This window comes from Hemiscyllium ocellatum, chromosome 21, assembly GCF_020745735.1.
Source record: "Hemiscyllium ocellatum isolate sHemOce1 chromosome 21, sHemOce1.pat.X.cur, whole genome shotgun sequence".
Taxonomy (NCBI): Eukaryota; Metazoa; Chordata; class Chondrichthyes; order Orectolobiformes; family Hemiscylliidae; genus Hemiscyllium; species Hemiscyllium ocellatum.
The window spans coordinates 24,689,930-24,716,170 of NC_083421.1; the positions used below are offsets into that span (position 1 = coordinate 24,689,930).

At 41.3% G+C, this 26,241-nt stretch overlaps 1 protein-coding gene across 3 annotated transcripts in view; it reads left to right on the plus strand.

The window, feature by feature from the left end:
* Window positions 1–26,241, plus strand: part of pnpla7b (patatin-like phospholipase domain containing 7b) — a 335,345-nt gene that overhangs the window by 256,917 nt on the left and 52,187 nt on the right. For all 3 annotated transcript variants that reach the window (XM_060841292.1, XM_060841293.1, XM_060841294.1), the window contains exons 28-29: window positions 7,591–7,707; window positions 8,733–8,802. In XM_060841292.1, the coding sequence (XP_060697275.1) occupies window positions 7,591–7,707; window positions 8,733–8,802 (187 nt within the window). The remainder of the gene's footprint in view (window positions 1–7,590; window positions 7,708–8,732; window positions 8,803–26,241) is intronic.

A 26,241-nucleotide genomic window follows, 5' to 3' on the forward strand; every position in this document is an offset into this window, starting at 1 on the left:
CTTTCTCGATGGTATGAAGTTACATGCAGTGGATATCCAAAGAAACTTGGGGGTTCAACTGCATAGATCTTTAAAATGCCATGAACAAGTGCAGAAAATAATCAAGAAAGCTAATGGAACGCTGGACTTTATATCGAGAAAACTGGAGCATAGGATTGCAGAGGTTATGCTGCAGTTATACAAAACCCTGGTTAGACCCCACTTGGAGTACTGAGTGTGGATCTGGGTGTCACACCTTAGGATGTAATGGCTTTGGAGGGAGGACAACATGTGTTTACAAACATGACAGCTGGACTTCATGGGTTAGTCATGAGGAAAGATCATACAAATTAGGCCTATTATCTCTAGAAGTTAGAAGGTTAAGGAGTGACCTGATCTAAATCTTAAAGATATTAACGGAAAAAGTAGGGTAGCTAAACTCTTTCCACAGTTTGCACAAAACTAGAACTGGATTCTCGAACTAGGGGCACAGTTTAAGAATTAGGGCCAGACAGTTTGGGAGAGATGTTAATGAAACCCTTCTACACGCAAAGGGTGATAGATGTTTGGAACTCTCTTCCACAAACAGTAGTGATACAGGATCCATTGTTAATTTTAAATCTGAGACAGATACATTTTGGTAAGCAAAGGTATTAAGGGATATGGGCCAAAGACAGGCATATGGGGTTAGGGCACAAATCAGCATGATACCATTGAATAGTGGGGCAGGCTGGAGGGGCTGAATGGCCAACTCCTGTTCATAAGTTGTGGGGGTAGGTGTCACTTTGGGGATTGGTGGTATGGTATTAATACTCTCATTGGCAGAGGGTGTGATGTTGGTAGTGTTGTTATTGGTGTTCAGTGAGATCATAGAATTGCATTTCCAACAGAAATTTGTCTGTTGATCTGTCACTGATTTGCACCAAAAGGTCCCCAAGGATTAATTGAAACCAAAACAGTAAACACTGGCGAAACACAGAAAGTCTGACAGTATCTGTGGAGCGAGAAGCATTTTGAGTCCAATGATTCTTCTTCATAAGTGAAATCAGCTGGGCAATGGTATTTGTGCTGCTGTTGGGGTTGGGGTTGGGGCAGATATCGGAGTGTGTCTGCCCAAAGGTAACAAGCAGTGAAATTTACAACCAATCTTGGAAGAACAGATTAATGAATAGTTTTAAGTATAGCCTTGCTGTAAATCTACAATAGAGAGTTTTATTGAGATATGTCTCTTGATTAAACTTAAAAATATAAGCTATAAGTGTTAAGTTAGCCTGGAGCAGTGTTTTGTAGAGGAATAAAATGGTGCTATTTTCTGATTCTGTAGATTGGAAGAAGCAAAAATGGTCCTTAATAGAGTGATATGCTCTTCTTATCAGATGTGGGAGTTTAGGGAGAGTTTACATGTTACTGAGGATTATTTCTGCAATAAATTGGTTGCGAATCCTGTTAGATTGAATGGATTAGTTGGAGTGACAATTAGAGGCAATGAGGAATTTACAAGAGCAGGGGGGTGTGATGGAAGGCAGTTATAGGAAGGGAGAAAAATCGCAGATACAGTCACACAGATGGGCTAACTCCAGCAAAGGTAGGAGGGCTAGGCAGGTAGTACAAGGGTGTCCTGTGGCTACCTCTATCTCAAACAAGTATGCTGTTTTGGGAAATGTAGGGGGTGATGGATTCTCTGGGGAATTTAGCACGAACAGCTATGTTTCTAGTACCGAGACTGGCTCGAATGTAATGAGGGGTACGTCAGGTTCCAAGAAATTAGTTGTGTTAGGGGACTCTCTAATCCAAGGTACAGTCAGATGTTTCTGTGTCCAGCAGCGAAAAATCAGAATGGTGTGTTGGCTCCCTGGTGCAAGGATCAAGGATGTCTCCGAGAGGGTGCAGAATGTTCACAAGGGGGAGGGGGGCCAGCAGGAGGTCATTGTACACATTGGAACCAATGACATTGGAAGGGAAAAGGTTAAGATTCTGAAGGGAGATCACAGAGAGTTAGGCAAAAATTTAAAAAAGGAGGTCCTTGAGAGTAGTAATATCTGGATTACTCCTAGTGCTATGAGCAACTGAGGTAGAGCAGATGAATGCATGACTGAGGAGCTGGTGTATGGGAGAAGGATTCACATTTTTGGATCATTGGAATCTCTTATGTGACCTGTACAAGAAGGATGGATTGCACCTGAATTGGAAGGGAACTAATATACCGTCAGGGAGATTTACTAGAGCTGCTTGGGAGGATTTAAACTGGTATGCTGGGAGTGGGGTGGGTGGGGGCGGCGCGACAGCGGAAACACAGGAGGTAGTGACAAAAGAGATCAATCTGAGACTGATATAGTTTGGAAAAGGAGCAAGTCCCACCTCAGGCGACTGACTGTGTGGAGTTTGCACATTCTCCCTGTGTCTGTGTGGATTTCCTCCGGGTGCTCCGGTTTCCTCCCACATGAATTGGCCATGCTAAATCGCCCGTAGTGTTAGATAAGGGGTTAATGTAGGGGTGTGGGTGGGTTGCGCTTCGGCGGGTCAGTGTGGACTTGTTGGGCCGCAGGGCCTGTTTCCACACTGTAAGTAATCTAATCTAATCTAAAGTCAAACAGACAGAGTAGGCAGGGACAAATCACAGAACAAAGTAGGATTGATAAATTAAAACTGCATTTATTTAAATGCAAGAGGTCGAACAGGGAAGGCAGATGAACTCGGGGCATGGTTAGAAACATGGGTTTGGGATATCATAGCAATTACAGAAACATGGCTCAGAGATGGACAGGACTGGTAGCTTAATGTTCCAGGATACAAATGCTACAGGAAGGATAGATAGGGAAGCAGGAGAGGAGGGGGAGTGGCGTTTTTGATCAGAGATAGCATTACAGCTGTACTGAGGGAGGATATTGTTGGAAATACATCCAAGGAAGTTATTTGTGTGGAACTGAGAAGTAAGTAAGAGATGATCACCTTTATTGGGATTGTATTATAGACCCCCCAATAGTCAGAGGGAAATTGAGAAATCTATAAGGAGGTCTCAGTTGTCTGTAAGAATAATAGGGTGTTATGGTTGGGGTTTTTAACTTTCCAAACATAGGCTGGGACTGCCACAGTGTTAAGGGTTTAGATGGAGAAGAATTTATTAAGTGTGTACAAGAAAATTTTCTGATTCAGTATGTGGATTACCTACTAGAGAAGGTGCAAACGTTGACCTACTCATGGGAAATAAGGCAGGGCAGGTGACTGAGGTGTCAGTGGGGGAGCACTTTGGGGCCAGTGAGCATAATTCTCTTTATTTTAAAATAGTGATGGTAAAGGATAGATCAGATCTGAAAGTTGAAATTGGAGAAAGGTCAATTTTGATGGTATTGGGCAAGAGCTTTCAAAAGCTGCTTGTGGCAGATGTGCACAGGTAAAGGGACAGCTGGAAAATGGGAAGCCTTCAGAAGATAGATAACAAGAGTCCAAAGAAAGTATATTCCTGTCAGGGTGAAAGGAAAGACTGGTAGGTATAGGGAATGTTGGATGACTAAAGAAATTGAGGGTTTGGTTAAGAAAAAGAAGGAAGCACATCTCAAGTATAGACAGGATAATTCGAGTGAATCCTTAGAGTATAAAGGCAGTAGGAGTATACTTAATAGGGGAAATCAGGAGGGCAAAAAGGGGACATGTGATAGCTTTGGCAAATAGAGTCAAGGAGAATCCAAAGGGTTTTTACAAATACGTTAAAGACAAAAGGGTAACGAAGGAGAGAATAGGGCTCTTCAAAGATCAGCAAGGCAGCCTTTGTGTGGAGCCGCAGGAGATGAGGGAGATACTAAACGAGTATTTTGCATCAGTCTTTACTTTGGAAAAGGACATGGGAGATATAGAATGTAGGGAAATAGATGGTGACATCTTGAAAAATGACCATATTACAGAGGAGAAAGTGCTGGATGTCTTGAAACGCATGAAAGTGGATAAATCCCCAGGACTGGTGCTGGGTCCACTACTTTTTGTCATTTACATAAATGATTTGAATGAGAGCATAAGAGGTATAGTTAGTAAGTTTGCAGATGACACCAAAATTAGAGGTGTAGTGGACAGCGAAAAGGATTACCTCAGATTAAAACAGGATCTTGATCCAATGGACTGAGGAATGGAAGATGGAGTTTAATTTAGATAAATGAGGTGCTGCATTTTGAAAAGGCAAATCAGGGCAGGACTTATACACTTAATGGTCAGGTCCTAGGGAGTGTTGCTGAACAAAGAGACCTTGGAGTGCAGGTTCATAGCTCCTTGAAAGTAGAGTCGCAGAGAGATATGATAGTGAAGAAGGCGTTTGGTATGCTTTCCTTTATTGGTCAGAGTATTGAGTACAGGAGTTGGGAGGTCATGTTGCGGCTGTAAAGGACGTTGGTTAGGCCACTTTTGAAATATTGCGTGCAGTTCTGGTCTCCTTCCTATCGGAAGGATGTTGTGAAACTTGAAAGTGTTCAAAAATGATTTACAAGGATGTTGCCAGGGTTAGGAGGATTTGAGCTACAGGGAGAGATTGAATATGCTGTGTCTGTTTTCCCTGCAGTGTCAGAAGCTGAGGGGTGACTTTATAGAGGTTTATAAAATCATGAGGAGTATGGATAGAGTACATCGACAAGGTCTTTTCCTTGGAGTGGGGGAGTCCAGAACTAGAGGGCATAAGTTTAGGGCGAGAGGGGAAAGATATAAAAAAGACCTAAGGAGACCAGAATTGCGCGCAATATTCAGAAAGTGGCCTAACCAATGTCCTTGGATATCAAGTACTAATGAGCAAATTTAATATCGACATAGAAACAAAATATTGCAGAAGCTGGAAATCTGAAATAAAAATAGAAAAAGCTCGAAAAACTCATCAGGCCTGCCATCTTCTGTGAAGAGAAAAACAGAGTTAATGTCTCCAATGTGACTCTTCTTCAGAACTATAATCTTGGTAATCATATTTGACTAATTCATTTGCACTCTTTGAGGAAGTAACAAGAAGCATTGATAAAAAGGAGTTTATGGATGTATAAATTAGTCAGAAGGCATTTGACAATGTGCCACATCAAAGGTTGCAATGCAAAATAAGAGCTTGTGGGAAAAGGTTAACATGCTAATATGGATTGAGAATTATTTGGCTGATAATTTTCAGGAGTACATAAATGGATTATTTTCTGACTGGTAAGATGTCAGGAGTGCTGTGGTGCAGGGTTGCTGCCTCAATCATCTGTAATCTGTACAAATGACTCAGGTGAAGGCCTCAAATGTATGATTGCCGAATTTGCTCATGATGTGAAGATCTGAACATAAACTGTGAAGAGGGCATGGTAAATTTCGGATGGTTAAGTAAGTGTACAACAAATTGGAAGGTGGATTATAAAGTGGGAAAATGAACTTCTCCACTTTGGCAGGAAGAATACAAAAGCTACATATTATTTTAATGGAAAGAAATTGAGGAACTTTGAGGTACAAAGGGATCTGGGTATACGGCAAGATTTACAAAAAGATTGGTATGCAGGTACAGGAAGTGCTTAGGAAGGCTAACAGAATGTTATCATTTATTGCAAGAGGAATGGAATATAAAATTAGAGAAGATTACCAACAGTAGTATAGAATGTTAGTAAGGCTACATGTTAACTACTAGGTACAGTTTTTGTCTCCTTATTTCAAGTAGAATGTAAATGGATTACAAGCAGTCCAGAGAAGGTTCGCTTGACTGATGTCTGAGTAGGGGTGAGGAGTTTTGTTTTAGAATTCCTACAGTGTGGAAACAGACCCTTTGGCTCAACAAGTCCACACCGACCCTCCAAAGAGTAACCCACCTAGACCCATTCCCCTGCCCTATTACCCTACATTTACCCCTGACTAATGTAGCTGAAAATGTGTTGCTGGAAAAGCGCAGCAGGTCAGGCAGCATCCAAGGAACAGGAAATTCGGCGTTTCGGGCATAAGCCCTGCATCAGGAGGGCTTATGCCCGAAACGTCGAATTTCCTGTTCCTTGGATGCTGCCTGACCTGCTGCGCTTTTCCAGCAACACATTTTCAGTCCTGATCTCCAGCATTTGCAGACCTCACTTTCTCCTCCCTGACTAATGTAGCTAACCTACACATCCCTGAACGCTATGGGCAACTTAGTATGGCCAATTGTCTAGTGAGATAATGTTGGACTGGTGAGACCCCTATCCTTGGGAGTTTAGAAGTCAAAAAGTGATTTTAGTGAAACACTTAAGAGCTTAAGGTGGCTGCAGGTAGGATGTTTCTGATAGGTGAAAGATAAAACTGGCTACTCAGTTTATCAGTGAAGGGTCTTCCAATTAAGGTGGCAATGAGCAGCAAGTTTTTCTCTGAGGCCGAAGGATTTTGGAACTCTTCCCTGAGAGTGATAGCAGTGGGGTCCTTGAATACTTTTAAGGTAGAGATATATTCTTAACTGACAAAGGACTTGGAGATTGTCAGAACTTAAATGGGAGTAGATTTGAGGTGTCAGTCAGATCAATCCTGATTATCTGAAGCAGCTCAGGCTAGAAGGCCGACCACTCCTAACGGGCATGTTTGTAAGACATTACCTTGGGTTTATTTCTATTAGTTTGAAAAGTTGACGGTGATCTACTTGATGCTTTTAAGATAATAAAAATATTTAATAAATGTGGCGAAGATTATTCCTTAATTGAGAGATTCCAGAACAAAGGGGTCACATTCTTAAAATTTGTGTTAATTTGAACAAAAAAGGGCAGTGGGAATGAAGAAGTATTTCCCACTAAAATACTGTGGATGCTCAGACAATTTAAGTTTCCAAACTCTGAAAGGTGGATTTTTGCGATTTTGGTGAAGTTGTTAGGGGAATATGGTTAGAGGAGGATTTTTGATTTGGCGTGCTAATCTTTCATGATCTAATTGAATAGGCAAGCAGGCTTCAGGAGTTGAGCGGCCTACGCCTTTTCCAATGGAGTTGTCAAGAACTTCGTAAAGCCTTTCTGGAAAGGCCCTGAAAGTGAAATTCTGTAATCTGTTAAAATTGCTATGTTTGTCCTCACTTTTAATACTTTTAGTTAATTAGCCTGATTCATAGTAGTGCGATCTGTCAGAGTGTGTCACCACTTTGTTTATCTAAGCGATTGATAGAGTACGAGGATGCCAGTAATTAGCAGCTTTAGGAAGCTGCTGCTGCCGTGGTTGTAGGTCCACTTGTTCCCAAATCTTTGAGTTTTGTCCCAAAATTCTGACAAAAACAAAAGCTGGAAATTTTAGCACCCTCTCTGACACAGAAGATAGACTGTAGAATAATCAGAAAATGCCAGACCTACTCAGCAACTCTAGGCACTTTTTTTTCAGTTTGTATTTCAGATTTCCAGCATCCACTGTTTTTGTGGTTAGGTCGAGTGTTGCACTCATTGTCTGATGGAGTAGGTGATCTGATGTCGATGGACTGGGTAAAGAGCTAGGAGAACGTGTGAGTGGAGTACAAATGCCAGAAGAGTAGAGTTCGGTTCAATGACTTGTTTCTGTGCTGTAGGTACTGTCTCAGAGTCACATGCTCAAACAGGCCTTTCGAGAATGAAACACCTCTTCCAATTGTTTCCTGCAAATGGTGTGTCTGAAATGAAGTTTCATAACCAATGTGTTTTTAATCAACAGGAAATGACAAATGTTTTCAAGAAAGTGCTTGATTTAACATACCCAATCACCTCAATGTTCTCAGGATCTGCTTTTAACAGCAGCATCAGTAACATCTTTAAGGACAAACAGATAGAGGTAAGAGGTGTAACCCTCAGTATTGGTATCAGCTAATATAACCCTGTTCTTGAGCTGCCAACATGTTCAAAAGAGTACTGATGTCACCTTAAATGACTGTCAGCTTCCTTCTTGCAAAACCTTCTCAAACCTACACTATTTTGCAGGGCTCCTAAATGTTCCTTTAGGTCAACATTCTCTTCATCAAGCACAGAATTCTAAACAGTCTTGCAATGTTTTATATACTAAGTACTAGTTTAAATATTACGTACTGGTTGTTATAATTAGTAACACTTGCCCCTGATGCCATGTAGCTGGTAGTTGCTATGTAAACATTCAGTAGTTGATGTGTCTAACATTTTGTCCTGGAGTTGTCGCACAGAACTTGGTATACTATGGGTCACTTGGTTGCACAGCACCAACTTGAACTGGTTTCTGTGCACAGTCCCAACTTGGCACTTTCCAATCTTTCTGACTTGACTCATCTCTCAGTGGGTTTGAAAAGTGATCAAGAATTCCCATTCCCCTTGGTTGCTTGTTTCTGCACAGCAATGGCCTGGGGGCAATTCAGCAGCTGTAGTGTTGTCATTAGAGGTTTCCAACATGAGATAATCTAAGGCAATTGAAATATGCACAACTCTAACAAAATATTCTGTTTGGGTGTAATGATCCATCTCTATACTTTGTGATAGATTTTCATGGCTATACAGCCTGTAAGATTTCAGGCCATTTGAGCCATTCTAGCTATCTGCTGTGCATGAAATCTTCCCCCCATTTATTTCCTTAATCTAAAAATAATTTTTTAAATCCCTCCATGTATGTAAATAACTTCTCCTTAAATGTGCTCTTTTCCTCAATTGTTTCAAATTTGACCTTGTAGATGATCATTCCCCCCTATCAGTTCTCCCCCTCACCCTCCCAGTCTCCCTCCAAGTTTAGTTTTTTTTAATTCTGAAATTAGAACTGCTTGTTGATGGAGAAGGTTGGAGGATGGGATTGTGTTGCCTGTCCTGACACTGAAAGGATGCTACCTGTTCTCTTTTCAGGATCTGTGGATTCCTTACTTTAACATCACTACAGATATAACTGCTTCTGCCATGCGGGTTCATACTGATGGTGAGTACATCTTGATATTCTGAGCAGTCCTGCCTCCACCACCTAATTTGCCTAGTTTATGTGACCAGTGATAATTTTACCCACCCCCCCCTAACTAGGGAGATGCTGTTGAATCATTAACACAGGAGATTTAAACCTCCACTCTTAGCATTGTAAAAAGTTAATACTCATTTTGGCAACTCCATCTCCGTTGGTGATCTTTGGTTGTTCGATGTCTGCCACTGATCTGATCACATTGATTAGCCTACATCCTGGTTGAAGATGTCCCAGGAAAATGTTACTTGTCACTGAGTGCCTTGTTGTAGTACTTTGTTACTTCAGTTCTGTGAAATTGAATTTGATTTCAAAGTTTAAAAACACTTTTAATATGCAATTGAAGTATACACTCACAATCCCCACTCTCCAAATTTCTGTTGTTCCGGATAGAGGATTGGCTAACTAACAGAAGAGGAGTTGCGATAAGGAGGACATTTTCAAAATGGCAACCTGCAGCTAGTGGTATGCGACAAGAGTCAGTGCTAGGGCCACAATTATTGATATATGTTAATGATTTGGATAGGGAAGTGAATATACTATTGCCAAGTTTGCGGATGACACAAAAATAGGTGGATGGGCAAATGGTGAGGATGACACAGAGAGTCAGCAGAGGGATATTGGCAGATGGTCAAAAACGTGACAGATGGAATATGATGTGGGAAAATGTAACTTTGGTCACATTTTTATGTGAAAATGTGCACTTTGACAGGAAGAATGTGAAGATGAATATTACTTAAATGGAGAAAGACTGCAGAAAGCTACAGAGGAGAGGATTTGGAAGTCAATAAAGTGAATCAATAAAAGTTAGCATCCAAGTTCATCAGGTAATAGGGAAGGAATATGGCATGATGGCCTTTTATGTCAAAAGGAATTGAGTGTAAAAGTTCAAAGGTTTCGCTAAAATTAAACAAGGCACTAGTCAGACTACAGCTGAAATTCTGTGAACAGGTTTGGTCCCCTTATCTAAGAAAAGACATACTTCTTTCGAATGCAGACATTTTGATGAAAAATCATTCCGGCCCCAAAACATTAATTCTATTTTTCTCTACATAGATGCTGCCAGACCTGCTGAGTTTCTCCAATATTTTCTGTTTTTATTACATTGGAGTCTTGTCTCTTTGGGACTGTAAAATCAGCTCACGAGCTTAGTGACGATTTCTAATATCTGTAATTACGACACTGGCTAACAGATGCAAGAATGGTATAGGCTGTTCAGCCTCAGGTCTACGTCACCATTTATTAAGATTATGGTTGATCCATAACCAGTCCCCTCAGTTCAGAGATAAAAGGGATTTTTATTTTCAACACCAAACTGCTGTTTTAGGGATGTCATTTTTGTTTAAAGCACAAGAGTATTATGGATAGAAACGTGTTGCATGCCCATATTCTAAGTCACTTTACCATGAATGAAGTACTTGAGAAATGAAATGTGAGAAACACAATGACCAGAACTTAATCCCAAATTCATTCTTATTTGCAATGAAAAATGTAGAAATTAGTATTTGAATTTGAAATTTCATCATTTTCAGTATGTGGAACAGGTGTAACTACTAAGTTAGTGAATTATAATATAATGAGGCAAACAATATGCAAGCTATTGTATTACTTTATATTCTGTGGGTTATAATTGCTTTGAATTTAATCTGTCATGGTGCTAATATTCCTCGAATGATGCCTGTCCATGTTTTCAGAGGGTGAAGTTTGTGTAATGTCTGAATGATCATTATTTGAAACTTTACTCTCCACACCCCAGAACTGTTTACCCACTCTGTCACAGATGATGGGAGCTCAAGAAATCAGAGTAAATGCTTGACCAATCCAAGAGCCAGTATTGCAGTCATGTGGATTAGTTTTAATGCCTTCATGTGGTGTCAGTGCCCAAACTTCGATATCCTGATATTTTTCAGAGGGCAGGTGAAAAGATGAACCAGTTATTGTAAAACACCAATGTATATTAGCATTAAAGATAAAAGCAATTCCTTTGTGTAGGTTAATATTATCTCTGTAATAGTTGCAATTGTAACATATATAAACCGATGCTTGGTCCAGTCTCACTGCGGTGGGGTGCTAAGCATCAAGCCCTGTTATTCCTGGCAAAAGAAGGACTTTTGAAAGCAGGCCAGAATTCTACTTTAGGAGCAGGAGAGTCGATGTTTCGGGCATGAACCCTTGAAGAAGGGCTCATGTCCGAAACGTTGACTCTTCTGCTCCTTGGATGCTGCCTGACCTGCTGCGCTTTTCCAGCAACACATTTTCAGCTCTGATCTCCAGCATCTGCAATCCTCACTTTCTCCTAGAATCCTACTTTACCTGATTTTCAGATCCAGATTGACAGAAAACACTGATCAGATTTCCATACTTAACAGGAATTGCTATTTATTACAAGTAAATAGAGTGTAGCTACAGGTAAACAATTCTGAACCATCAGCATATAACTCGACTAGTTAAAGCTGTACTCCCCTTTATGCACAAAAAAAGGTGTCTGAGTTAGAAGGAAAGACTGGAAAAGAAGTTCAGTGTTTCTATTTGCAGGATCTACTGAAATGGTCCTTGTGCTGCTGATTGATTTTCCTTCTCTGGATGTTTACTCTGGTTTATAGGAGTCCTGCGCTAACTGGTTCACATTTTAGAAAGACCGAGGCATTACTCAACAAAGGACCATGCTTACAGCTACTGATAGAGGAAAATTAAATTGCTTTCCTTCAGTTTTAATGTTGCTCCAGCTTGTCTGCATTTTCAACTCGTATGTGAACCGGCAGCTGTGGAAACAGTGCTCACAATGAGTGTCAAGTCACTTGCTTTCAGAAACATGCAGCAATCCTTTATTCTTGACTTCAAGCCAGTTATTTTCCCATTTCCCACTTAAAAATACTGAACAGTAAGATGATAGTCTTTTTCACAGCTTGGTGAGCATAACTACAAGCTTAATTGGGTTCTTGTATGGTTCTCCTACACTCCTTAAAATCAAAAAGACTTTTATGGAATTGACAAAATGTGGCTGCTGCCAAAGATTCCCTAGGAGTCACCGTTGATAAATGCACTGAGCAGCAGCAATCCCAAGTTTGGTTCTTGACCTGTTCACAGCTAACTTACCTCAGCTGGAGCACAGTTAGATGACCACAGTGAGCAATGTTGGATTCAGAGAGGGAGACAATGCTGCCACCGTGTTTATTCCTGATCACTAACCAGTGATGGCTACTCACAAGAATTTCTGCGGGATTTCAGTTAAAGGCTACATTGAGCCCAAATATGATATCCACATTGTTCAATATGCTGCAAATCCACCCTGCCTCAGTTCACTCAGGAGACTTGTTTGAATTGCCATCATCCCTTGGACAAAAAAATTCTAGTTTGACACTTGGAGAGAAATAGGGGGATAAATAATTTTAGTAAAGATTATCTAAATTTTGTTTTAAAAAGACATTCTAACCAAATAGTTCTGCAATACAGCTTGGTATCAAATTGTGTTGATAATGTCTATAGAACATCTTATGATGTTTTATTGCAATAATGGCACTATATAAATGCACATTGTTGACTACTAATCTAGATTGTGACATTTCCTGTTCACATCTGCGAAAGGTCGAGTTTTCAAATGGTCCTTAGTAGCACTGCATGATTCTGTAATGTAACAGCCCTTCTCCTTAATCAGAGTGCAGTTCAATAAAGAAAACTTTCATTGTATTTTAAAGACTGATTGCATTGGTATTGATTTTTTTTTCACTACCAAATCAAGGTCATAGCATGGTATTCCCATACTTTCACTGAATCTCCTGCCTTTTTATGCTTTCAGTTTTTGATTTCCTATCAATGAAACAAAGCACTTGTTTGCTGTTCTCTTGTTATAAATCTTGCAAATGGCCCAGTTTGTTTCCAGCACCTGTATCAGTGGATTGAAAGCCTGGCCTGAGAGAGGAAGTGTCTGAGAAGGTTCTTTATCATCCGTCAGATTGTTGCAACAATCCTGCCAGGTGTCGTGCTGTTTAACAGCCACGCTGTTGAGACAGTTTCTGGCTTGATTTCCATTTCAGGCCTTTTTCTCTCCTATTTCAGAATGGTGGAATTGTTCAGCCCAATGAAGCTTAGCATCTTGAGTGTCTCATTACGTTTGGGCACAGAAAAGCTCAGACAGCCTGACATTTCTATGAAAAATGCCCGCTCTTCCACCTCTGGGTAGCTGGTGAAGATGAAATTGAATAAGCTATCACCCAAACGGGAGCAAAAGCTCTGGGACATAGTAAGTGGCTGGCTTCATACTGTAAACATTGGGTAACCTGGTGAAGTCCTGCCTTACATACCCATTGCTGTAGGGGTGATTTCCCTCAATCCTTCTCACATTGAAGCAGCTGCATTTTGAAAAAGAAAAGAATTGCATTTATATGCCGCCTTTTGTGGCCACCAAACAGCTCAAACCACTTCACAGTGAATTAGCATTCTAATGTCAGAAAAGTAGCAGTCATTTTGCATACACAAAACTCTTGTGCACAGCAACATGCTCATAGTTGTTTTTGCTGCAAATGCAGTTTCAGACTTCCAGCATCCGCAGTATTTTCCTTTTATCTGTTTTCGGGAGTTTGATTGAAGGACAAGTGTGGGCCAGACATCAGAAGTAATCCCCCTCTCCTCATAATACTGCAGTCTTCTACATCTACCTGAGAGCTCAGACACGGCCTCAATTCAATGGCTCATCTGAAAGTTAGTAACAAGAGCTTTCTCACTGGCCTATCATCCTGGAGGTTTTAACTGCAGTCCCAGAGTGGACTTTCACCCCATAATGTCTGGACTAGGGTGAAAATACTTCCCATTTGTTTTTTGTTGACAAATGGAACCTACTCATGTCAGATAACCAGAGAAGACGACTCTTCCCAGTATTTTACATTATACTTTATTTTTCCTATCCTTAAATTAGAGCATTTTATTCTCACAGCAATCAGACAGAGTTCTGTCAAAAAAGCATTTCCTTTTACAAGTGTGGCAGCTCCTCCTTTCCCCATGATTTGGGAAATAGTAATGATCGCGACAGTCTGTGAGGAAATAACTGGGGCCCTGACAGATATCTTTGTGACGTCCCTAAATACAGGTGAGGTGCCAAAGGACTGGACGGTTGCTCATGTTGTCCCCCTGTACAAGAAGGGCAGTAGGGATATTCCAAGTAACTACAGGCCAGTGAACCTGTCGTCAATGGTGGGAAAGTTGCTGGAGAAGGTGCAGAGGGATAGGATCTATTGATATTTAGAAAGGAATGGGCTTATCAATGATAGGCAACATGGTTTTGTGCGGGGGAGATTGTGACTTACTAACTTAATGGAGTTCTTTGAGGAAGTGACCAAGTTGATAGATGAAGGAAGAGCTGTCGATGTCATATCCATGGACTTAAGGCGTTTGATAAGGTTCCCCATGGTAGACTAATAGAGAAAGTGAAGTTACATGGTGTACGTGGTGTTCTAGTTCGGTGGATAAAGAATTGATTGAGCAACAGGAGACAGACAGTAGTTGAAGGGAATTTCTCGAAATGGAGAAAGGTGACCAGTGGTGTTCCACAGGGGTCAGTGTCGGGGCCGCTGTTGTTTGTAATATACATAAATGATCTGGAAGAGGGCACTGTTGGTATGATCAGCAAGTTTGCAGATGACGCGAAGATTGGTGGAGTAGCAGAAAGCATAAGGGACTGTCAGAGAATACTGGAGAATATAGGTAGATTGGAGAGTTGGGTGGAAAAGTGGCAGATAGATTTCAATCCAGACAAACGTGAGGTGATGCATTTAGGCAAGACTAATTCTGGAGCGAATTATACAATGAACGAAAGAGCCTTGGGAAAAGTTGATGGGCAGAGAGATCTGGGAGAGCAGGTCCATTGTACCCTGAAGGTTGCTGCACAGGTGGACAGAGTGGTCAAGAAGGCATATAGTATGCTTGCCTTCTTTGGACGGGGTATTGAGTTTAAGAGCTGGCAAGTCATGTTAAAATTGTACACGACTTTGGTTCGGCCACATTTAGAATACTGTGTACAGTTCTGATCGCCCGCACATGACCAAAAGGATGTGGATGCTTTGGAGAGGGGGCAGAGAAGGTTTACAAGGATGTTGCCTGATATGGAAAGTGCGAGCTATGAAGAGAGGTTGAGTAGGTTAGGTTTGTTTTCATTAGAAAAAAGGAGATTGAAGGGGGACCTGATAGATGTTTACAAAATCATGAAGGGTATAGACAGGGTGAATAGAGACAAACTTTTTCCCAGGGTGAAAGGATTCACTAATGAGAGGTCACGTTTTCAAGGTGAGAGGTGGAAAGTTGAAGGGGGATACACGCGGCAAGTTCTTCACATAGAGGGTGGTGGGCATTTGGAATGCATTGCCAGCAGAGGTAGTAGAGGCAAGCACGGTCGATTCATTTAAGATGCATCTGGACAGATGCATGAGTAGGTGGGGAGCACAAGAATACAGATGCTTAGGAATTGGGCGACAGGTTTGGACAGTAGATTTGGATCGGCTTAGGCTTGGAGGGCCGAAGGGCCTGTTCCTGAGCTGTACATTTTCTTTGTTCTGTGGTTCAGATATCTTGGTGCTCCTCAGTTTAATGAGAAGGAGCACACCTATATGAAACTCAGGAGTTAGAGCAAAGCATTTAGCATTTTAGATAGCCCTACTCCCACAATTCAACAAGATCATGACAGATCTAGTTTCAATCTCAAATCCATTTCCCCAACTACACCTCTGGCCCATAAATAAGCCTTGACTCCCATGTTTGTCAAAAGTCAGTATTCCTCGGTCTTCAATGAACGTAATGACCATGTCTCTGTTGCTTCCTAAAAGAATTCTGCATCCTCTGAGAGAAAACAAATTCTTCTAAAATCTTTAGCTCAAAAGGGACTCTGCTTATTCATAAAGGGGTGGCCCGGTGGCTCAGTGGTCAGCAACACTGCCTCGCAGCACTAGGGACTCTGGTTTGATTCCACCCTTGGGCCACTGTCTGTGTGGAGTTTGCCATTCTCCATGTATCTGTGTGGGTTTCTCTCCTGGGTTATCCAGCTTCCTCCCAAAGTCCAAAGTTGTGCAGGTGAGGTGAATTAGCCATGGAAAATAGCCCATAGTGTCCAGGGATGTGCAGGCTAGGTGGATTAGCCATGGGAAATGCAGAATTACAGGGATAAGGTAGGGGCTTGGGTCTGGGTGGACTCTATGGGCCAAATGGCCACCTCCAACACTGTAGGGATTCTGTGATTAACTCTAGTCACCCAACAAGAAGAAACATCCTCTCTGTGTCTAGCCTATGAAGTCTCCTCATGACTTGGTGTCTTTTGGTGAGGATGTCTTTTCATTTTTCTAAACTCCAGTGGATAGAGGCACAACTGTTGCACAGCAACATAGAAAAATAGGAGCAGGAGTAGGCCATTCACCTTTTGAGTATGTTCTATCATTCATGATCATGGGTGATCATCCAGCCGAGTGCCCTATTCCTATTTTCTCCCCATACCCACTGTTTCTGGTGGTCCTATGGACTGTGTTGAGCACCTGCTTGAATGTGGCTTCAACCGCTTTCTGTGGCAGAGAATTTCTCACATGCACCACTCTCTGGGTGAAGACATTTCACCTCATCTCAGTTGTAAATGGCTCAACTCTTAGTCAGTGACACAAATTCTGGACTCCCAATCTTCAGGAACATTTTTCCTGTGTTTACCTGTCTACTCCTGTTGTAATTTTATAGTTTCCTATGAGATTCTCCCTCATTCTTTAAACTCCAGTGAATGTAGTCCAGACCAGTCCAGTGTCTCTTCATATATCAGTCCTGCTATCCCAGGCATCAGTCCAGGAAAGCTTTGCTGCGTTCCCTCCATCACCAGAACATTCATCCTCCGATAAGGAGACCAAAACTACGCACACAGGTGTGGTCTCACTTAGGCTCAGTATAGTTGTGGCAAGCCATTCCTGCTCCTATACTGTTTAACCTTTCTTCACAAAATAAGGCCTTCATCTCAGAAATGAGGTGAGTGAACTCCTCTTAACTGTTTACAATATAATTATATCCTTTATGTTTTAGAATTTGAATGGTGTAAGAGGGTCTTCAAAGAAATTTAAGGTGCAGCTAATATATCCAGCAGTTAGCCGGCATGCCTCGTCGAATTGCTTTCAAATCAGGATTCAAGAATTTCTTCAAGGATTTGAAGAACAAGTAAATTACTTCTCAGTGATAATTTTCCTCAGAAAAGGATTTCCTTTTGTTATAATTGAGGGATTGACTGTAGTAAACTCGATGTCATGCAAGTGACAAATGAGCTCGTTCCAAACGTTCTTTACAGCTTAATCCCCGAGTGTTGGCCGGTGGCCAGTGCCTGAATGCAACTTAGTGTTCACTCTTTCCTGTCATCTTTCCTCATGCGAAGGATTCCTCAGAAACATCCATGCTGGAGGGGGACGAAAGCATGCAAATGTTGAATTTCTGAACTGCAGACAGCAGACAATTGAGAAACATTGAAGTGAAATTGAGTTGGGGTGCTTGCTGCTGCCCAGATGAGTATTCTCCCACACTCAGTTCAATAGAACAGAATATCTCCAGGATAATAAGAGGAGTCCAACATGTTTCTGCATGTTTACTTGGCCTTCCATTTCTATTTTCATACCAATGGTGTTGTCAGCATCTTAAATATTGGGTTAACATTTTGACGGTAAACTCTGAACAAAATATTCAAGGCATTGTTGTACAGCAAGAATGTTTCTCATTCCAGAAACTGACAGGCCTATTGTATATTTCCAGCATCTTCCATTTTTGTTTTAATAATTAATGGCCTTGTTTAATGCAGATATTAAATATGTAGAGAACCAAGCAGTCTGTACCCAGTGTCGGAAATAACTACATAGCAATGTCTGGAGTGCGACATGACATTCTCGCCAGCCCAAACACCATGTCTGTGATCGAATAATTATGGGCCATCCTCCAATATCATCACTTATTGAATCCCTACTTTCAGAATTACTAAGTACAGAAAACATTTTATTAACTGGTACCTTGTGGACCAGCAGTGTCCCAGTTGGTCAAATATTCTGGTTGATGATTAGGTGAACCACTTCAGTGTAAAAACTAAGAAATAGAATATAATTCAGAAGGAATATACATCAGTGTTATACTTCATTTCCCTATAAATCACTTAAATAACAATGTAACTTTCCCTTAAATAAAACTTACTGACAGAGAGCCTTCTCACTCGCGCCGCCAGGTGATTACTCCAACTTCCCAGCGAATAAACAGTAATACTGTAAATATCTGGTACTTCAGTTACATAATTTTTTGCTGATTCATCGAGTCTGCTGGCTCATAAGGTGCCGGTTAAAACAAAGTTTGCTGTACTTTTCTTCTACCTTCCAGAGAAGAGAATCAAACAATGTTACTAATGTCTTTAAAATAAACTTCCAAGCTCTGCCTGCAATCCAGCTGATTCTCTGGGATTCCCGATTATCTGGTGAGCATAGTTTTATTATAATCTCTCGCTTGAGCCTTGTGAATTTTCAGTTCTTCACTAAGATAATTGTCCGATTTTGATTTCCACCATAGCTAAAATATTAAAAGAAAGTTCCATAGCACTCAGTGATGTTGATATTTTCCACTGTTGGTTAATCCATCAAAGGAAAGGTTGTGTTGAGTTAGAATTTTATCTGCATCACCTTTCTTTGACCCTCTATTGTTAGCCAGCATCTCAGGGGTTTTTTTTGGCAGATGTTTGTCAGTCGAAAAGTGAATTGAAAGCCCACGACACACAATAATGAACATCTGGTGTTTCTGGTTGTTATGCCTGTGAGAATTCACTTTGCTTTGGTCATTTGCTTTGAATGTGAGGAAGCAAATGGACTGGAAGTTATTGCTTTCTGCTGACTCTTTGAGAATGCAGGAGAAATTTTGAATCATTTAAATGGTTACCATTTTGCAGCTAACCTGGTTCTTCGTTCAGAACCACACCTTCTGGCAATTGTAATTCTACGTGTAGTTCTCCTGCTGACCTCTCTGTATACAGCCTCCTGGAGTGTTACTGTGAACCTCAATGCACTTGCACCTTTCAGACTGGTGTTTTCCCACCTGGTCTCAATGTTATTGAGTTCAGTAATTTCAATCTGTAATCTCTGCCTTGATTGTTTTGCTTTCTTTATCAGTTTTGAACTTGGAGAAAGTGAGGACTGCAGATGCTGGAGATCAGAGCCCCATTCCTAATGAAGGGTTTTGCTGTCCTGCTCCTTGGATGCTGCCTGACTTGCTCAGCCTTTCTGGCACCACACACTCGACTCCGTTTTAAACTTGTTATCCTCATTTTCTTACTGTTGGTTGTAAATTATTCCCATTGTTCACACTTCCTCAGGACACACCTTTTTTTTCTTATTACACTGCACATCCAACTCTTTTGTCATTTGATGTCCCCTGTCTTTCTCTGTATTGTAGACATTTCCTTTTGTGCTTTTCCCACTCTGCAAATTCAACATCTGTTAATTTCCCAACAGTTTCCACTTGAAATGTTAACTCTCTTTCTCTCTGCATTGGTGTTGCCTGACCTGCTGAGTTTCTCCAGCATTTTCAGTTTTAACTTGGCTTAATTTGAATGTGGCTTCATCACATTTCCTCTCAATATTTCGAACATGTTTGTGATATCAATGCACAATGCCAATCTGAGTCTATGTACTGTACTTCTGAGAATGACTCACTCATCATATCTTCATATTCCTCTGTGCTCTGTGAGGTGTTCAATTGTAGTGACGGGAAAGGAGCAGTGAATAAACTAACCTTAACATGTACAATCAACAGGGCAACATTGATGCCAAGTCCACAGTGTAGCTGTAATGTTTTAGCTGAAGTACCATGGAGCAACTAAGTAAAAATGTCTTTGTAAAAGCTAATTGAAACAGTTAGGATCCAGTTTATGATGAGGAATTCCCCATTGTAGACATTTTAAATTATTTCATTGAGGTATTGCCTCGTGAGCACAGATGTGAAACAGCAATTATTGTTGATGTTTATTTTATAGGTTGTTTAAAGTGCCTTCTATTTCCCTTCACTGCTATAATATTAATACAGAGTAATGAAGGGTCACGTTGTAGAGGCCAAGAATTCTTGCTAGATGAGGAGTCGCCAGTTTAGAACAAGCTTAATTTAGGAAGGTGCAATGATTTGAATAGAGAAACAGCAACAATCTGTCCCTATCTGGCATTCTCAGTTTATGACCTCATCTCCTTATCTTGATGTTTTATGCAGAATCATTTATCTATATTCCCAGGTTTTTGGCTGTTCTTACTTCATTTATTTTACTACCTTGCAAGGACTTGGTGTCCTCCTTAATTCATCAAGCAAAATGAACTATCCTGTACTTTGCAACATTGACATTCTTTAGCCATTTAAACTCATCAGCACAGCACATGTATTTTTATAATAATTACCTAAAATGGCAAAGTAATTTGCAATCAACAGGCAGACAGTAATTACCTTTCACAAGTAAATCGGACTAACCGACAAGAGCCTGCAGTCACACTGCTGTAGGTAGACTAACATGGTTGCTGGGAAGAGATAAAGGTGTCGAATGAACAGGGCAGAAGCTCAATTTCTAAATGAGTACTGGTTGAACACTTTGGAACTTTTTAATTGTTTCTCTGGGGAAATGCATGAACATAGATCAATTTAGTTTAGAAGCAACATGCCCAGCTTCCTGTGGTGCAGGCAGTTTGTCATGAAATTGTATTTCATTCTCACTTTTGAGCCATACTCTGATAAATAGTGTTTCTTTTCCCTCCTCACGACCTAGGGTGACTTATGAAACTACAGGTGGTTATTCCAGGGGCTTTTGTTACTGCAGCATCTGCTTACTGGAGTCTGCTTTGTTTGCAATCATCTCCCTTCTTCATTTCCCTGCCAGGGTTGTTGATTCTTGACATGGTTCGGAATCCTCTGAGGTTTAACCTGCCTGGCTCCTATGTAGGCCAGGCTTGGGCGTATGTGTGGGCTGCTCCCTTGAAGGGTGCAAAGGCAGCTGAACTGGTCTTGGACCTACCTAACATTCACCTGCACACACGCACTTCCTAAACAGGGTACAGGACGTCTCTTCCTGAACGGGGTGCTGGGATGTCACTTGCAATTCCAAATTTGAGTTGACTTATTGACTTGATAGTCAGATGAACATTATTCCAGCATAAATAGGATTTTTCCTGTGAAATGCCCATCGTAACTCAAATGAATTGTCAGAATTGACGTACCGCTCTTCATTGCTGAGGTAGCCCTGAGGTAAGCCTTCTCTCAGAAATGCAGAGCTCACTTGTTCATTGTAAAAGATGACCTGGTGCAGCAAACTGTGTGAGATCACCACTCCCCAGAAAATCCAGCCCTTTCTTTTGGACCAACCTCCACAGTAAAGCTAAACACCATATTAAATTTATGGGTAGTATAGTATGGTGAGCCGTCAGCCATCCCCCGAGTTGGCGTGAGACACTGTTGTCTTGCTCTGGCGGTCCCCATTCTCCATGGATTTAGTTGAAAAGTTCAGACCAGATTAAATTGTGTACCATAGAGTCATACGTCACTGAAACAAACCCTTCATTCCAATCAGTCCATGCCGAACATAATCCCAAACTAAACTAACCCCACTTGCCTGCTCCTGGTCTAAATCTTTCCAACTCATATATTTATCTAAATGTCTTTTAAATGTCGTAATTGTTCCCACATCCACCAATTCCTCAGGAAATAAATCCCACACGCTGACCACCCTTTATATAAAAAAATTTCCCCAATGTCTTTTGTAAGTCTTTTTCTGCTCATCTGAAAAATATGCTCCCAAGTTTTGAAATTCCCACCCTGAGAAAAGACACCCACCATTAACCCTATCTATACCCTTCATAATTTTATATTCGTCTATAAGGTCACCTGTCAACCTCCCGGTAATCCAAGATGGAGGACAGGAAAAATTGTGACCAAGAGCTGCACCTTGTATTTTAGGTGCTGGAGGTGAATTCCAGGAGCAGTAATTACTGTTTTATATGATGTTGCATTGTTTTGGAATGTTTGGGGGGATGGGGAGAAAGATCAAAACAACGGTACTTTAAAAAGGAGGAAGACAGACAAAGGCAGTGACCACATGATCAGAGAAAGAAACTGACACTACTGTCTGACACAGCAGTGAATCTGCACAGTTACTGCCTTTGCTGTTTGAGTTCAAGTATCTCTGGCCATCTAAATGTGTCGAGGAAAAATGAACAAACAACGAAATTCACAGCTGACCTTGGAGGAATCTGTGTGAGAGAGCTCACAGCACAGGAGCAGATAAGTGCATAGTTTTTAAGTATAACCTTGCTCTAAATCTACAACAGTGAGTAGAGTGGGTTCTTCCTTGATTATATGTTTTATTGAGATCTTTCTCTTGATTAAATTTTAAAAATATAAAGCATATGTACTAAGTTAGCCTGGAACATTGTTTTTTATTAGCTGTAAGACTGGGCTATTTTCTGGGTTTGTAGATTGTGAAGGAGCAAAGATGGCCTTCAGTGGAGTGATGTGCTTTTCCTGTCAGATGTGGGAAATAAGGGAGAGTTTCCTTGGTACTGATGATTACGTCTGCAGGAAGTGTCTTCGGTTGCAAATCTTGTCGTATTGCATGGATCAATTGGAGCGGCAGTTAGAGGCACCAAGGAATATACAGAAGCTAGGGGGTCTGATGGATGGTAGTTATAGGAAGGGAGAAATGCCACAGATACAGTCAGATAGATAGGTTACCTCCAGGAAAGATAGGAGAGGGGAGGCAGGTAGTGCAGGAGTCTCCTGTAGCCATCAACATCTCAAAAAATTATGCTGTTTTGGAAAATGTAGGTAGTGATAGACTGTCCGGGGAATGTAGCGTGTGCAGCCAAGTTTCTGGTACTGAGAATGGCTGTAATGTATTGAGGGGTATGTCAGGTTCCAAGCGAACAGATGTTTCTGTGACCAACAGCGAGAAGTCAGAATGGTGTGTTGCGTCCCTGGTGCCAGGATCCAGAATATGTCGGAGAGAGTGCAGAATATTCTCAAAGTGGAGAGGGACCAGCAGGAGGTCCTAATGACAAAGGAAGGAAAAAGGGAGACTCTGAAGGGAGAATATAGAAAGTTAGGCAGAAATTTAAAAAGGAGGTCCTCGAGGGTAGTAATATCTGGATTACTCCTGGTGCTACAAGCTAGTGAGGGTAGGAATAGGAGGATAGAGCAGATGAATGCATGAAGAGCTGGTGCAGGAAAGAAGGGTTCATTGGAATCTCATCTGGGGTAGAAGTGACCTGTATAGGAAGGAACAGATTGCATCTGAATTGGAAGGGGACTAATATACTGATAGGAAGCTAGATAGAGCTGCTCAGGAGTATTTAAATTAGTACGGGCGGGGGGGATCCCAGGAAAATAGTGAGGAAGGCGATCAGTCTGAGACTGGAACAGTCAGGGCATGGAAGCAGAGAACAAGGTAGGACTGATAAATTAAACAGCATTTATTTCAATGCATGATGCTTAGCAGGGAAGGTAGATGAACTCGCAGCATGGTTAGGAACATGGGACTGGGATATCATAGCAGTTACGGAAACATGGCTCAGGGATGGACAGACTGGCAGTTTAATGTTCCAGAATACAAATGCTAGAGGAAGGAAGGAAAGGAAGGGGACAAGAGAGAAGTGTGTGTGTGGGCTGGTGTTTTTGATAAGGGATAGCATTATAGCTATACTCTGAAGATATTGCTGGGAATGCATCCAGAGAAGCTATTTGGGTGGTACTGAGAAACAAGAAAAGGATGATCACCTTAGTGGGATTGTATTATAGACCTTCCGCCCCCCCCCCCCCCCCCCCCCCCCAAACACCACCACCATTAGTCAGTGGGAAATTGAGAAACAAATTTGTAAGGTGATCTCTTTCCAAATATAGACAGGGACTGCCACAGTGTTAAGGGTTTAGATGGAGAGGAATTTGTGAACTGTGTCCAAAAAAATTTTTGCGTTAGTATGTGGATGACCAGGTGCAAATCTTGACCTACTCTTGGGAAATAAGGCAAGGCAGGTGACTGAGGTGTCAGTGGGGAAGCACTTTGGGGCCAGCTACAATAATTCTATTAAAATAGTGATGGTAAAGGATGGACCTGATTTAAACGTTGAAGTTCTAAGCCGGAGGAAGGCTAATTTTGGTGGTATTAGCCAAGAAATTTCAAAAGCTGATTGGGGGTAGATGTTCCCACGTAAAGGGATGGCTGGGAAATGGGAATCCTTCAAAAATGAGATAACGAGAGACCAGAGTCAGTATATTCCTGTTGTGGTGAAAGGAAAGGCTGGTAGATGCAGGGAATGTTGGATGACTAGAGTAATTGAGGTTTTGGTTAAGATAAAGAAAGAAGCATATGTCAGGTACAGATAGCAGAGGTTGAGTGACTCCTCGGAAGAGTTCAAAGGCAGTAAGGGTATACTTAAGAGGGAAATCAGGAGGGCAAAAAGGGGACATGAGATAGCTTTGGCAAACAGGGTTAAGGAGAATCCAAAGGGATTCTATAAATACATTAATGACAAAAGAGTAACCATGGAGAGAATATGGCCCCTCAAAGATCAACAAGGCAGCCGATGTGTGGAAGCACAGAAGATGGGGCAGACACCAAAATTGGAGGTCTACTAGACACTGGGGAAGGTTACCTCAGAGTACAACGGGATTTGGAATAGATGGACCAGTGGGCTGAAGATTGGCAGATGGAGTTTAATTTAGGTAAATGTGAAGTGCTGGATTAGGGAAAGGCAAATCAGAGCAGAACTTATACAATTAATGGTAAGGTCCTGGAGAGTGTTGCTGAGCAAGAAGATCTCGGAATGCAGGTTCATAGTTCCTTGAAAGTAGAGTTGCAGGTAGGTAGGATAGTGAAGGTGATGTTTGGTATACTTTCCTTTATTGGTCAGAGCATTGACTATAGGAGTTGAGAGGTCATCTTTCAGCTGTACACGACTTTGGTTCAACCACTTTTGAAATATTACATGCAATCCTGTCTCATTCCTATCAGAAAGCTGTTGTGAAACTTGAAAGAGTTCAGAAAAGATTCACAAGGCTGTTACCAGGTTTGGAGGATTTGAGCAATGGGGAGAGGCTGAATAGGCTGGAGCTGTTTTCCCTGGAGCGTCGGAGGTTGAGGGGGGGCCTTATAGAGGTCTATAAAATCATGAGGGAGATGGACAAGGTAAATAGACAAGGTCTTTTCCCTGGGATAGGTGACTCCAAAACTAGAGGACATAGGTTTGTTATGACACGGGGTAAACCCTCCTGCTAAATTTAAAATCGGCAAAACAGAAAAGATTTATCCTGTGCAGTAATCTGTAAAAATCGAGTGACCAAGAACTGTTTAAAGTAAAAATTAACAACTTTATTTCTTAAAGTGTTGCAGAGAATAATTAACTAACCACTATTTACAAATTATTTCGCTAACCTATCTTTTAGCTTCCCTTCTATAATACTGGTCATATAAAACTCCAATTAAAATTTACAAAACAAAACCTCTTATCTCAAAACCAGCTATAGGTTTTTGTTTTCGGATCTTCCTGTTTCTTCTTTTCTCCTTGTTAGGAATTTCTGCGTTACAAGTTACTGATCGAAAAGGGACTTTTTTAAGAGAGATATTTCTTCAAGCTGTCTCTTACATGCTAGCACGCGGCAGATCTCCTTCCAACTGTTCAATTTTCCGCGGTCTTATACTCCAGAGCATTGGATTGTGTCATTGGCTTTTAAGATTGTCAATATACTCAACCCAAATGTTTCAGGTATAATTTTAACTGGTTGGCCAAATTCGAATTTATTTTTGTCTCCAAGCAATGAACTAATTGAGTGGTTCGACCCAGGGTTACATTGTTACCATTTTTGAGTACACTTGGTGCTGGGTCCGGTAGTTCTGCTGCTTTTAACTCACTTAAAGGTATGCCCACATCTTCATAACAGGTTTAGGGTGAGAGGGGAAAAATTTATAAAGGACATAAGGGGCAACCTTTTCACACAGAATCTGGCACGTGTATGGAATGCACTGCCAGAGGAAGTGGTGGTGGCTGGTATAGTTACAACATTTATAAGACACATGGGTGAGTTTATGAATAGGAAGGGTTTAGAGGAATATGAGCCAAATGGGCAGCACGGTGGTTCAGTGGTTAGCATTGCTGCCTCACAGCGTCAGGGACCAGGTTTGATTCCAGCCTCGGGTGACTGTCTGTGTGGAGTTTGCATGTTCACCCTGTGTCTATGTAGGTTTTCCCCGGGAGCTCCAGTTTCCTCTCACAGTCCAAAGATGTGTTAGGTGAATTGGTCGTGCTGAATTGCCCATAATGTTTAGGGCAATGTGTAGTTTAGATGCATTAGTCAGGGGAATTTGTAGTAGGGGAAATGGGTCTGGTTGGGATACTCCTTGACAGATTGACCTGG